Raw genomic sequence first — 14,371 nt, 5'->3', positions numbered from 1 at the left:
ATAACGTTAAAAGGAAATAGATAGCAATCTAGTGGAAAAGGGATCAATTTTTATCAGCATCTTGACAAACTCCATAGGCTATATAAATGAAAACATCCTCCAGCGCATCAAATAGTAGTTTCCTAAATTTGAGATGTTAAATCTGGGGACCATTAGGAATAAAATTGTTTCTTTTTTTTGTAATGCTTGTCTTTGAGTATCGAAGGAAGAATGTTATAGAAGTTTGAATTTGTTCTCTTGCGATACAAGGTTAGCACGCGTTGGTCACATTAGCTTCTGTGATGAATAGGAACGGGTTATGGTGTTGTATCAATGTCGTGAAAAATTGATGGAAGAATCGTCATTGTCGCTACTTAAAGAAATACGACATTAGGCGAAAAACGGAGGATGCCAAAAACCGTGAATCCGCAAATCATCTTCACACTTTGAAAAGTTTACAAAATAACTCCATGATTAGACTCATAGAGCCGCAAATGCGCCTACTCAGGCTCAAAGGAAGCCCGTTGCCTCCACGATATGGTCTTCTGCGCCGTAGGGCCAATATCACTCCGTCATTAAAAAAATCATATGCAACCTCATCCGGCACAACAGCAACTTTCACCAAAGCCAAAACTCAAAAGTCCAATAGGTTTTTCAAGTATTTTGCAGTTGGTGTAGGAATAGGTATAGGAGGATCAGCTTTGTACTACACTAGTGATAAGTTTAGACATGCGGTATTGACTGTGGATCGAGTTGGTGTTGTTACTGTCGCGATGGTTAGATGTTTTGCTTTGTATAAAGAGACCCTAGGGAAAGAATATGATTCAACAAAGGAACGGCATGATGCATTAACCAAAACTCATAAAAGGGCAGCTGAAATTACCTTGAGGGCTTTAGAGAAAAATGGTGGTATTTATATCAAGTTGGGTCAACACATTACTGCGTTGACATATTTGTTACCTCGTGAATGGACTGACACCATGATCCCTTTACAAGATAAATGTCCTAGATCATCAATGGAGGAGATTGAGAAGTTGTTTGAAACTGATTTAGGAGTCAAGTTGGATGAGATGTTTATTGAATTTGATCATGATCCAGTTGGTGTTGCTAGTTTAGCTCAAGTTCATATTGCCAGATTGCGCAAGAATGGACAAAAAGTGGCTGTCAAAATACAGCATCCTAGTTTGAAAGAGTTTGTGCCTTTGGATGTTCAGTTGACCAGAATGGTGTTTGATTTAATGTACAAAGTGTTTCCTGAATACCCTTTGACTTGGTTAGGTGATGAATTGCAAAATTCGATTTTTGTCGAACTTGATTTTACCAAGGAAGCTGCAAATGCTGAAAGAACTGCAAAGCACTTTAAAGATGTCACTTATTTGAAGATTCCCGACGTATTGGAAGCAGAAAAGAGGATATTGATTATGGAATACGTTGCTGGGTCACGATTAGACAATTTCAAGTATTATGAGGAAAACCATATAGACAGGTCCAAAGTTAGTGCTTGTTTAACTCATATCTTTAACGAAATGATTTTTAGACCGAATGTCGGATTACATTGTGATCCTCATGGTGGTAACTTGGCCATAAGGAAAGTTGAGCCACATAATGGATACGACTTTGAGATTATTCTTTATGACCATGGGCTTTACAGAGATATCCCATTGCAAATGAAGCGTGATTATGCTCACTTTTGGCTAGCTGTGTTGGATAATGATATTCCAGGAATGAAAAAGTATGCCAAAATCTTTGCTGGTATTGAAGGTGAACAAAAGTTTAAGATTTTCGTCAGTGCAATTACTGGTAGAGCTCCCGAAGCTGTCTTGAATAAAGAAATCAAATCTAAAAGATCAAAAGCGGAAATTGAAGACATTCAATCACAAATTAATGATCATGATCTGGGTATTTTAGAGGATTTAATGGAGATATTGTCCAGTATGCCAAGAATGATTTTATTAATATTAAAGACTAATGATTTGACTAGAAATTTGGATGAGAGTTTACAATCTGATTTGGGTCCTGAGCGTACATTCATGATTATGGCAAACTATTGTGCTCGCACAATCTATGAAGAAGGTGTTGATATTATCAACCATCAATTCAAAGGAATCTCATGGGCATTCAAGAGATTGGTCAATTGGGTCGATTACCACAAGCGATTGACAACCTTGTATATATATGATCTTGCATTGAAATTCCAACATGCAAGAGCTTGAGTTTTTAGAAATGTATATTATTATTGATTGTTCTTTTTAATCTTTTCTAGTAGATTGTTTATCCTTGGTCCCATCACCGGTTGACCGCGTTTTGTTTTCTGACTCAACTCTTTCCTCTTTAACTCCCTAATCTTCTCTTGCCTTTCTACCATGGTGAGCTTTTCTTGGATCTTTTGTAACCTTTCGTGACGTTTTTCAGCTCTTCTCTGTTTAGCGATGGCGGCCCTCTCGGCAAAGCTTGTAGGCTTTGGCTTCTTTGATTTTGGTTCGTGTGTCTCATGCAGTTCGCTATCTTCTGGTTCCTCCTCGTCACTGCTTTCACCGTCACTGACCTCAGGCTTCTCTCTACTGGGTTCTTCTAGACCTTCATGTTTTAATAATTTAAAATAATTCTTTCTCAATCTAGCACGATGGGTAAGTGCTCTTTTGATATCAGCTGATTTAGTTTCTCGACGATCGACAAATCTCTTCTTATTCTTGTTGTGAGGGGGAGCCATCTTTTGAGTAAAGAAAATTGTACTGGAGTTTTATAGAAGAGATGACCTTTCGTAAAAAAGTTGGAATGTCAATGACATATTTTTTCTTTATGCAGTGTCAGAATTTGATATTGTGCGACACTCAATAAGGGTATTGCAGAACAGACTACTTCTGCAATAGGAGGAACACACTACTACGCTGAAATCTTCCCTGTGGTATGCATTCTGATGACTTAATGGAATCGGTTCTTTTCCAAGAAAAGGTTATTTCTCCTAGAGATCGATGTATACAGTGGCATAACCAGATATGCATGGCACTATCTAGCTTACACCATAGCAGGCAATGGCATTGTAACTATTCAATCAAGACTGGAAGCTTATCTTGTGATCTAGACCCTGTCTACTGATAAGTTATTATCAATTGAGTTCCTTATTGTACAACTAAACGCGTCCAATTCTCCTCCAGCCGCACCAATTTCCTCTTTTGGGTATTATTTGGACGAACCGCCGATTTAAAGATTTTTCATCAACAAATACGCACTCCAGAAACTCCTCGACCTAAATATTACAGCCGATCTGAAAACAGTCTAAGTTTAATCATCTAATTTACCCCGTTTGAACCTATAGTCAAAAGCCATATTGTACAGTACGTCTTACCAACCATCTTCATGAATACACAGTCAATAAAATGTCACTGTCCATACCCAAAAACAAGTATACTGCATTACCTCATTCGTCAGATCTAGCATCGAGTTCCCCAGCTACGAGTGGTAATACACTATTTTCAAATGGACCTAGTCTGAAGCACTCCACGCACGATCTCGACAACGAAGAGGAGTTTGAATTGGAAACGATAAACAATTTAGATTATGAAACACCATTGGATGAACTAGACGATATAGAGAGACATCAAAGAGCTTCTTCCAGCTTTGGAGTAGAAACTTCACAACAAGGTACAACCGCAATAGATGAATCCTCATCAGGATCATCGAATATGAAAATGGCATTTATGAATATGACAAACTCGATATTGGGTGCTGGTATCATTGGACAACCTCTAGCATTTCGAAATAGTGGCTTCTTGGGTGGGATCTTAGTCATGATTGGATTAACTGTACTCATTGATTGGACATTAGTTCTCATTGTTAAAAACTCCATCCTTGCTCAACTGAAATCATATCAAGATACAGTCAACCATTGTTTTGGCTTAACGGGTAAAATTGTTCTTCTTGTATCCATTAGTTCATTTGCATATGGTGGTTGCATGGCATTTTGCGTTATTATCGGTGATACGATACCTCATGTGTTGAAAGCTTTTATTCCTAGTGCTATAACTGAAGGAGTGTTTGCTTGGTTGTTTAGTCGCAATGTCATTATTGTCCTATTTACCGGTTGCATTTCCTATCCGTTGAGTCTTAATCGAGATATTTCCAAATTGGCAAAAGCTTCCGGATTTGCATTATTAGGTATGTTGACAATTGTTGTATTAACGGTTGTTCGAGCACCATTTATATCATCTGATCTAAAGACTAAAGTGACTGGGTCGCAGTGGCTTTTCAATGCCAGTATTTTCCAAGGAATATCGGTGATTTCATTTGCTTTGGTATGTCATCACAACACAATGTTTATTTATCAATCAATGCGAAATGCAACATTGAAGAAGTTTACCAAATTGACCCACATTTCATGTTTTATATCAATGGTTTTCTGCATGATTATGGGAATCAATGGGTATTTAAACTTTGGCATAATGACAAAGGGAAATATCTTGAATAATTTTAAAAGTAGTGACAATTGGATAAACGTTGCTCGATTCTGTTTTGGTTTAAACATGTTGACGACTTTCCCACTTGAGATTTTCGTGGTTCGTGATGTCTTGAAGGAGATTATACTAAGTCGCAAAGCCATAGATGGAAGTACATCGCATTTGGAATTGTCAAAATGGCAGCATTTCACAATCACTTCATTACTTGTGTTTACATCCATGGCTGTCAGTTTATTCACATGTAATTTGGGTATGATTCTTGAACTTATTGGTGCTACTTCGGCAAGTTTAATGGCATATATCATTCCACCATTGTGTTATTTAAGATTATCGTGGTTGCAATTGGATTGGCAATCGGCACAACCGTGGGAAAAGAAACGGTTTGTGATACGGAAAGCGTTGCCTAGTGTTGGATGTATTGTGTTTGGGTTTGCAGTCATGTTTATTAGTTCAGGAATGACAATTAGAGACGCAATACGAAATAAGGATGGTAGTGATCATTGTGTAATAGATTAGAATAGAGTTAAAACTATAAACATTAGAATTGATACCATTCAGTCATCTTCATCGTCACTAATGACAAGTCGTTTCTTTCTTAATGGAGCAGCCGTTTGTTCTTCGTCGTTGTCATCAATTCTGGCATGTTTGTTGGAATCGGACTGTATGTCAGATGTATTGGAGGTGTGGTCTGACTCAGATTCACTTTGACTGACAGAATCCTCTTCGCTGGATAAGCCTTTGCTTCCCTCGAGGTTTAAGGTCTGACCTTGTGTAGCATCAACTTCGTCATCATCTTCATCCTCAACGAATAAGGAAACTTCCTCAACGGCATTATTAATCATATTGGCAACAGACTTGTCGCCATTCTTTGAATAAACCAGCCACACTTTTTTAAACTCTTCTAATTTTTCATTATTGGTAATACTACCAATTTCATTCAACAATTTCCTCAATCGTTCTTCACGAACGAAAAACTCTTGATGTCTTTCATCATCGGATTCATCATCTGAGTCATGGACAAATTCATCGGATCGAGTAGGTTGGGATTCTTCAAGAAGACCAGCTGGAATTCTTCTTCTTCTTGTTCGAGTATGAGAAGCATCATCCTTTTTGCTTGGTTTTGTTTTCAATTTTGATTTCCTCTTGTGGGCTTTACCACGTTCCAAGTTTCTGGATCCTGGTCGATGATGTGAGTTTAGTTGAGCTTCTAACTCATCTAACTGGTCTAATTCGGAACCGTTGTGTCTTGATGAATTTGGGTTAGCTTCTAGCTCAAATGCAATATCATCTTCCCCATCGTCATCGTCATCCCCCTTGTATGCTTTATCGGTATCCTCTTGTTGGAATTTTCGTTCAAACTTGCGCTCAAGTAAATCCTCCTTTTCGTACAACTCACCCGTTGATAAGTAACATTTAACGGCACTTTCTTCAATTCTTGGAAACAAGACTTCAATAATGTTGGGGAACCTAGCGAGTGCCACTTTAAACTTTTTCATAAAGTAATAAATAAATTCCTCCACTTTTGACCTAATTGATGAACTTCTTGGTAAATGATTCTTCAACTTGTGCAACATTTGCATAAAATCTAATCGGAATAACCCATTATAATCTTTGCGAACCACAAATAGCTTGTGAAAATAACTTAAACACATTTTAATATCATCATGAGTCAAATCTTGGAATCGAAACAAGTACTCAATATATGCCGTCACTATACTTTGATGGAAAAACCGAACTTCAGTAGCTTGGAAATTCAATCTTCGTTCACGAGTAACTTCACGAATATTTTCAGCAATTGCATCATCATCGGAATCGTAAATTGCTGCTGAAAGCTTGGCGTCGGTATCTCGATTCAATTCATTGATCCGTTTTTGACGTTCTTGCTTACTTTGTTTCCGTTTAGTTTGGACGTAAAGCTGTAAATCTTCCTTGGCAAAAGATTCGAATGATTTTAGAATGATGGTGATCACATGAATTGATTGTTTGAGGAATCTTGGTGAATGTTTGAATGCAGATTGTGGTATGAGAACCAAAATGTTTAAGAAATCATTAAATGAAAATAATTTTCGAATTATACCTTCAGCCAATTCTCGATCAATTTCATATTGTGTATCATCATCAATGGTGTCTCTTTTCTTGCCAAAAATGGAGTTTGAAATTTGAAGCAACTCTTTGAAACAAATCATTGCCACATGCAACGAGTTCCATGATTTCTTTGCAAATGAGTCTCTGAAGTAACTTACAATCAAGATGAAATTGACTTCACTTAAAGCCGCCCTCACTGACCCAAAATCAAATGATACTGCATTGGTTAAAATGATTTGTTCACGTTGGTAATTCAAAAACCAAGCAATGGTGTAAAAATAACTTGCATTGGATAATTCATCCATTGTTGAATATTCCGACTGACTTGTAAGCTTTGAAGCCATCACTTCAATCAAATTATTGAAACAACCACCTGATAAAAATTCATCAATAAAATCATGAAGAATTTGTCGGCCTGGGCCCGTGAGGTAAACAGGTGAAGCTGTTTTTACATAGTCATCAGAATCGTATTTGAAATGGTTTTGATTCTTCCAAGTCTTTGACTTATCCAATTTATCCAAAGTTCCATCAGTATCTGCCAATGCTTCTTCTCCTGATACAACGTATGAAGTCGCATCTGCAGAGCGAATAGATAATAATGTGCCAAATTTACCATGTCTTGTGGCAATTTTCAGGGTTTGCGCTTGTTTCTTTTTAGCTTCAGTTGCTAGTAGATCCAGTAATTGCATACCAACAGTACTCGACAAGGGAGCCAAAGGAGCTGACGCATCAGTAGACACCTTGTTTGTGGACGATTGTGGGGGTGGACGAACAAGAACATCTTTTGACTCTATTCCCTTAATCAACAAGTAGATGCACTCTAGAGTGACTTCTCCAAATAAATCCTTATCAAATTCAATATTAATAGACCCTGATATCGTTAATAAAAGCATCAATACCTTATTCTTTTTAAACACTTTTAATACATTGTTTATTGAAATATCATCTTGGGTGACACCACTGGGTAAATCTGCTGTTGAAACAGTTGTTTTCCGTGCTTTGGATGAAATTGAAGATGTAGCAGGTTCAATAGCCAATAAATTTCTAATGAGATATAATACAAGTCGTAAAATTTGATTTTCACGTGGTTCTCTATCAATCCTTGATTTCTGTAAAACTGGAAGCACAAGTCTAATCACTGCTTTCAACAATTGTCCATTATTAAAAGTCAATATATGTTTCTTGTATGAGACGTGAACTTTTCTAATATTTGCATACAATAGTTTTTGATTTTCAGACAAGTTTTTATCAAAATCCACTGGCCACGTCAAAAGCACAAGTATTTCCAAACATGAAAGCATAATCTTCTCCATTGATGTTTTATTCTTGATGGCTTCCTTTTTAGCCATTTTTTGTTCCCATTGGCATAAGATAATTATTATATCATTTTGAATCAAACCACATTCAGCACAAGCAAGTGCAACTTCGTAGTTGTTTTGCTTTTCATCAACGGCTCTAATCCATCTTTTTATATCCTTGAGACATGCCAATGCATCATGGCCTAGTTTATAAGGAGGTGGCTTTACTTCTGATGTGTGATCGACACCACCTAATGCAGACACCAAAATGGCAATATGTGCACGTAATAACTTTTGAGCATGTGTTTCATTTGGTTTCAAAGTTGTAGTTAGTGACTTTATTTTATCTTCTTGTTCTTCTTCCTCGTCGCTGTCGTTGTCCTTGTCCAATTCAATGGCAGTATTGGCTGATTCACCCGCATGAGACTTCTTTGATGGACCTGTTTCCTTAACCTCATCGTCTTCTTCACTGTAGTCTATAAAGTCATCAAACTCTTCTACATCATAGTAGTTTTCAATATCAGACCCCGTTTCAATGTCACTCATGTTACTCTTGATTGGCATGTAGGGTTGCAACTTTGAAAAACCGCGTCTTGGTATGAGAAGAATAATAAATAAAAAAAAATCAAAATATCAAAACACGTCTCAGGTGTGATTTGCGCTACCTTTTTACAAACGAGTTGAAATACAAGGGGAAACACCTATTGAAATCTCTAACTGTACAGTTAGGGGAATATTGAAAGATACAGAGCTTACACTGATGCACTGCTACTAGGTTTGATAGCGGTTTTAATGACAAATATACTTTGCTTGATCTTAACATTTCTACATTGATTAATACACGTTGTGTAGGTATCTATCCTATGCCTCCTCTTTATCTTTTCCTAGAAACCTGCTGTCAATGTTAAATGCGTCAACATAATTACAAGCTTTAGGCTTCGTCATAAAACTGTTTTTTTTTTTTCATTTATTTTTGGCAGAAGAAATGATGGAAAACTTTTGTTACCAAAGACTGGCTTCAAATGTTGCCACTATATGTAGTTGCTGGTAACTTAATTACGTTTTATATCCTTGCACCTCTTTGTTGCTTTTCTTTTGTGCGTGGTGATGTGATGTGATGTGTGATATATGTGTGTGTTGGTTGTGTTGCAAAACATACATATGTCGTAACATAAACAATTGCGACATAAAGTATTTTCACGACAATGGGTATTTTGATCTTATCTTATATGCAGGTTATATAAACAATTTTAATGGGGTTGTGTAATTTTAGGTTACAACTGTATACAGGACTACACAACTTTAGAGTGGGGAAACCCAATCTAACTTTAATTTCTAATATAAAACACCACACTTTAATCTACAAAGAAACTCACAAACTTCAATAATGTAGAGAGACTGTTACTGCTGCTAACACCTATAAGGGTGATGTATCACATTGCTTCACTTTCTCTTTTTTGCTTCATTAAGTTTGTGTTGGAAGTAAATCATTTGAAAGAACGTCTTTTTGTTTGCAGCCAATGCATTCACAACGGATTTTGGAAATAAGAAACTGAAGTTGTCATGTACGGCTCTCAAAGAAATTCACAGCTTCTACTGAGTTTTCAAGAAGTGCAAGTAATAAATTATTATAAAGTGGGTTTGTTTGACCTTTCAAGAGCCTTCACAAGTGTCCTACTTTTTTTTAGTTAGACCCTGTGATCTTTGATCCTACGGAAGGATTCATAACCGCCGGACAAACTATTCCTATTTCAATCTACTGTAAGTTGTAAGGCGATTGGTCACAAATGTTAGCTTTGTGTTCATAATGCTTCTCCACTGGAAGACCATTGTGTATATATCAAATGGTTATGAGCCCTTTTTCAAAAGAAAAAGATTTTATTCAAATTGGCCAACCAAAACAAACGCAGTCTCTCACTTTTGTGTGTTGTAAGCATTACAGCGTTGATGCGATATAGCTCATTTTGTTATAGATTTATCTAACATAGCTTGAGGATAAGCTGAATAGTTAAAGTAACTACACTTGACCTAAGGATAGTGTGTATCTATTATTGTATCTCCTCTCTTGAACGGCATTTTTCATTCCTTTTCTTTAACGAACCTAAATTCTTTTATAATACAGTCACACTCGTTAATACGATAATAACAACAAATACAAATTGTAATCTATTAGATCTTGTTGTTTATTCAATCGGGAATGGCTTAGAAAATAATAACTTAAAAAAAAAAAAAAAAATCTCCAAAAAAAAAAAAATAAAATTTTTTGTCATAATAAACAAACTGAAAACCCCGAGAGAAAGGAAACAAGCCCCAAATTAAAGCACACTGGTATATCCATACATCCAAAACAGGAAGATAGAGAGACACCAATACATCCAAAAAAGAAGCATTATGGAGTCTACTAAAAGTTCTTCAGGGAATAATACTCAACAGATATCCCCGTCTGATAATAATACCCCAACAAACTCGCATAACAAGCTGCCGACAAACCCAATGTCAGTACCATCATCTAACGAAGCATCGTCTCCGAACACAGATTCAACACCAGCTACTGCTGCTGCTAAAAACAACAACAACAACAACAACAACAACAACAACAACAACAACAACAATAACCTCAATACTTTGGACCTCCTAACCTCAAATTTCACTAACGGTAACGGTAATGCTCCAAAGACAGCTGAAACCAACGGTGAAGACGACCACAATGGCTCCGACACTAATGAGTCTTCACATTATACCCTAAAAAAGAGCAATAGAATACCTGCCTCTTGCTCAATGTGCAGAAAACGAAAATCAAAATGTGATAGGGTGCGTCCAGTATGTGGTACATGCATAAGAAAGAATATATCTCACTTGTGTCAGTATGAAGTCAACCCTGGGAATCGATATCCTTACCAAAGCCCTCACCAGTTATACCAGGGGCAAGGATATATACAGAATAACAATTACAACTACAATGGACCGCCACCACAGCCGTATCCTAGTGATGGGCAAGCACCGCCTCCAGGACCTTTTCCATCGAATTTCCAACAGGCACCACAACAAGTTTATGCTGCCCCTTCTCCCAACGCACCGGATTCAGCAAGTTATGGACCCCCAAACCACCCACATCAGTATCCACCACCACCACCACCGCCACAACTGCAGCAACCGCAACAGCATCCTCCACATATGTATCACACCCCTCAACCATTCAATGGCCCTCCTTTTTCTCAACCATCACCCAACTACTCATCTCCAGGAGGTCCAATAATGTATTCGCCATCAAATGGTCCTGGACAACCAGGCGGTTACAGGCTGGGTCCGCAATCAGGTGGTAACAGCATTGGAAAAATTCTGCCTCGGCAATTGCCAATACCTGCACCACAACAAAGGTCTTCCCAAGATGGGGGAAAACCGTATTTACCAAATCCAGGTTCAATGTTTGGTAGAGCTGGCTCGAGTCATCACCTGCACTCAGGGTCAATCAATTCACTTCCATTGCCACAACCTCCATCTGCACCTGCTACATCTACGTCGTTGCGATCGGAAAGTAACCCTAAATTGCCTCCTCCGAATGGAAGTCAATTAAAGAAAGCAAGTGTCGGTACGTCACCATTGGCCACTTATCCTCCATCTCAACACGTATCGCCCGACGAAACAATTCATAGTAATCAAATGGCAACACCATCGGCAAGGATAAGATCGGTGCATTCTGAAAATGTGCCTTCACCTTTGGGAAGTGTACATAAACCTAGTGCAACAGTAACAACACCTGGCTCTTATACCAATGACATGAAGCATGCTTCTACAATTCAAACTACCCCAAGTGTCAAGGACTCATTTTCTTCAAACTCTTTAGTTTCAATTCCATTAGGCCCCAATTCGTCTTTACAAGTTAGCACGGAGGATAGAATGAATGTCTTTTCCAATTCTAGCTACTCGATAGCTTTGGAGAATCATATTGTTCAAGAGCAAGGAGTGCTTTCATATCTCGGTTTAACCAAAAGTGATCCATTTATTACAATTTTGAGAAACTTCACAGTTCATTTATTTAGAGCAGGAGAAATGACAAAGTTTATCAGAACTGATGCCAATAAGAAACGCAGAAACTCAACTGGCTCGGCATCGATGCTTTCATCTAGACATAGTGATGGCTTACCATCGTTTCTGAAAAGGCCAAAGTTGAGTCTGGGCTCAGCTGATAATACAAATAATAATAATAATGCTGAAGCAGTGGCAATGGTTCCTAGCGACTCAAATCAATCAAATAATGACGTTGAGATAAATAAGCTTTCAAAAGTTGCCATCAAGCATGCACGCGAGCAATCACTAAACTCGTTAAATGTTGCCTCGCCGCTTGATAGGTTTTCACCAAATGTTGGTGAAGGTAAAAGGGAAGAACGTAAACTCCCCAATATAATGCCATCAGTTGAATCATTCTTTGCAGCACTGAATAAAAAGGAGTACTATGGAATGGTGGAAAAGGTTCTTCTTGCCGTCTTACCTGATCAGGTGAATCTGTTTAAGTTGTTTTGTCGATTTTTCAAGTATGTGCATCCATTTATCCCCATTCTTGATGAGAGGTCTTTGATTGTTGAGGTCAAGAACTTGGTGGCTACTTTTCCTTCTTTTGGGCATGAGAGATGGACATCTATCAAGATTCGAAATGATCAAGATTTACGAACAATGGGAATTTTCTTGCTTGTTTTATCATTGGGGTATAAAAGTTTTATACACAATGACAGTGTATACAATGATTATACTGATGAGGAGTTGTCAATAATTCAAGACATGACACAAATTTCATCAGATGAGTTTAAACGAGTGGTTAATCTTTGCATCAGTGATGGTTTGATTGCAGCAAAATCTTCATTCAAGTTAGTCCAATTGTTAACCCTTTTGTATTTCTTTAAAGAAGTGTCTCCTGACGATGGCCATGGTATTTGTGGGGCAGACTCGCAAATCTTGCTTGGTGTGACTATACGACATGCACTTGCAATTGGCTTAAATCGGGATCCAACTTCGTACACTGCCTATGATGCTCTTTGCAAAAACCCACCACTAATCAAAACATGGAGAAATTTATGGAACTACTTGACACAAGCAGATGCTATGAGTAGTCTTCACAATGGTACCAATTTGAATTTGAGAAACTTGAAAATGAGTGATGTACAAACTCCTTTTGAGTCAAAGGATATAACTGGAGAACTCAATGAAACAATTAAACGGTTTAACTCAATATGCGAATGTTATCGTCAGTTGTGTAATAAAATCAACAATGTATGGGAAAAGCCAAAGGTCATGGACATTTTGGCAGATACAAATCACTTGGAAAAGATATTTTTTGACTTTTTTGGTAAAGATTTCTTCCTGACTGGCATATGTAAACCAGCAAAAGTTAACCCTGATGGAAGTTCTTGGGATGCAGGTACTTTGGAGCATGAGGAGCAAGTAATAAAAGTGATGAAATACTGCATGTTTGTGCAATTAAGGACCAACTTGTCAGGTATGTACTACATGATTGCCATTCATTATGAAAATGAGTACAATGAGTCGAAAACTCCATCCATGAATGCAGGAATTGAGCTATTCAAGATCTATATCAAGAGTGTTGTACAGATTGTTTACATCATGACCCATGTATTGGACAATTCGGTGGAGCTTTTTGGGAAAAATTTCGATTACATGCTCACGGCTGCCAATGAACGATACATGATTAGAACACATTCATTTTTGACTTCATTTTTCATTAGGTTACTACATCAAAAGAAGGACTTATCATTCAAAGTGTTTAAAGAGCCAAGTTATATTCCTCGACTTGAAGTTATTGATACATTATTCACCATGGTTTTGGTTGAAGCTGAGCTCTTTGTCGGTAATTTCCGCAAATTATCACGCACTTATATCAACAGTTATCGATTATACATCATGACGTATATAATCATGCGTCAATGTGTTGAGAACCCGGATGTGTTTTTTGAGAAAGCCATTAGTGACCAACTGTTTTTCCATCAAGGTACCAATATGATTGAGTTTTTCACTCTTGCTGAATTACATCATTTGTGTCGATTATGTGGAGAGTTTCGTAATGCTACTGAAGAAAAGAAACGATTGAAAAGAGAACGATTGAAAGCGAAAGGAATTGTCGTTGATAATGATGACGATATTGATAATTTCAATTTCGATTCATTACGATCATCTTCAGTTGATGATGTTGATGATTTTGCCATTTTTAATACTGGTAATGGATCGACTTTCATGTCTTTTTTCGATGATGATCAAGTATTTGATAATTTGAACAATTTGCCTGATGATATATTGGATCCAGTTGCTCGAAATGAAGATTTGATTCGGTTGTATAACATTTATGGTGATTTTGATGAGGATTTAGTGAAAATGGGATCAACTTGAGGAACATACTAAACAGAGTGTATTTTTTTGTATAAGTTAAGTGTATTATTACTGGGGACATTGCTGATAGTTCATGATCGTAGAGCCAGTATAGAACATCAGCCAGTTGTCCAACACTACTAACCCCTAACGCCGTGTTCGGATTTAGGTAGCGTTGTA

The 14,371-nt window shown here is 37.4% G+C and overlaps 5 protein-coding genes across 5 annotated transcripts; 3 read left to right on the top strand and 2 right to left on the bottom strand. All coding sequences in view use genetic code 12, as the record gives it.

Moving 5' to 3' along the window:
* Window positions 1-449: 449 nt before the first annotated feature.
* On the top strand, window positions 450-2,192 carry I9W82_002056 (uncharacterized protein; the record flags this gene model as incomplete). Its single annotated transcript, XM_067690870.1, has 1 exon — window positions 450-2,192. The coding sequence occupies one exon, from the start codon at window positions 450-452 to the stop codon at window positions 2,190-2,192; it is 1,743 nt and encodes a 580-aa protein (XP_067549292.1).
* A 20-nt stretch (window positions 2,193-2,212) lies between these two features.
* FYV5 (Fyv5p) lies at window positions 2,213-2,689 on the bottom strand (the record flags this gene model as incomplete). Its single annotated transcript, XM_067690869.1, has 1 exon — window positions 2,213-2,689. The coding sequence occupies one exon, from the start codon at window positions 2,687-2,689 to the stop codon at window positions 2,213-2,215; it is 477 nt and encodes a 158-aa protein (XP_067549291.1).
* A 667-nt stretch (window positions 2,690-3,356) lies between these two features.
* On the top strand, window positions 3,357-4,949 carry I9W82_002054 (uncharacterized protein; the record flags this gene model as incomplete). Its single annotated transcript, XM_067690868.1, has 1 exon — window positions 3,357-4,949. One exon carries the CDS (start codon window positions 3,357-3,359, stop codon window positions 4,947-4,949), a length of 1,593 nt encoding a protein of 530 aa, XP_067549290.1.
* A 38-nt stretch (window positions 4,950-4,987) lies between these two features.
* On the bottom strand, window positions 4,988-8,380 carry YBL053 (Ybl053p; the record flags this gene model as incomplete). Its single annotated transcript, XM_067690867.1, has 1 exon — window positions 4,988-8,380. One exon carries the CDS (start codon window positions 8,378-8,380, stop codon window positions 4,988-4,990), a length of 3,393 nt encoding a protein of 1,130 aa, XP_067549289.1.
* Window positions 8,381-10,207: 1,827 nt separating this feature from the next.
* Window positions 10,208-14,212, top strand: ZCF13 (Zcf13p; the record flags this gene model as incomplete). The annotated part of the gene is made up of 1 exon (XM_067690866.1): window positions 10,208-14,212. One exon carries the CDS (start codon window positions 10,208-10,210, stop codon window positions 14,210-14,212), a length of 4,005 nt encoding a protein of 1,334 aa, XP_067549288.1.
* Window positions 14,213-14,371: the final 159 nt, after the last annotated feature.

This window comes from Candida metapsilosis, assembly GCF_017655625.1.
Source record: "Candida metapsilosis strain BP57 chromosome Unknown scaffold2, whole genome shotgun sequence".
NCBI lineage: Eukaryota > Fungi > Ascomycota > Pichiomycetes > Serinales > Debaryomycetaceae > Lodderomyces > Lodderomyces metapsilosis.
Note: the sequence above shows the minus strand (reverse complement) of the source record. Positions and strands in the feature narration are given on the sequence as shown.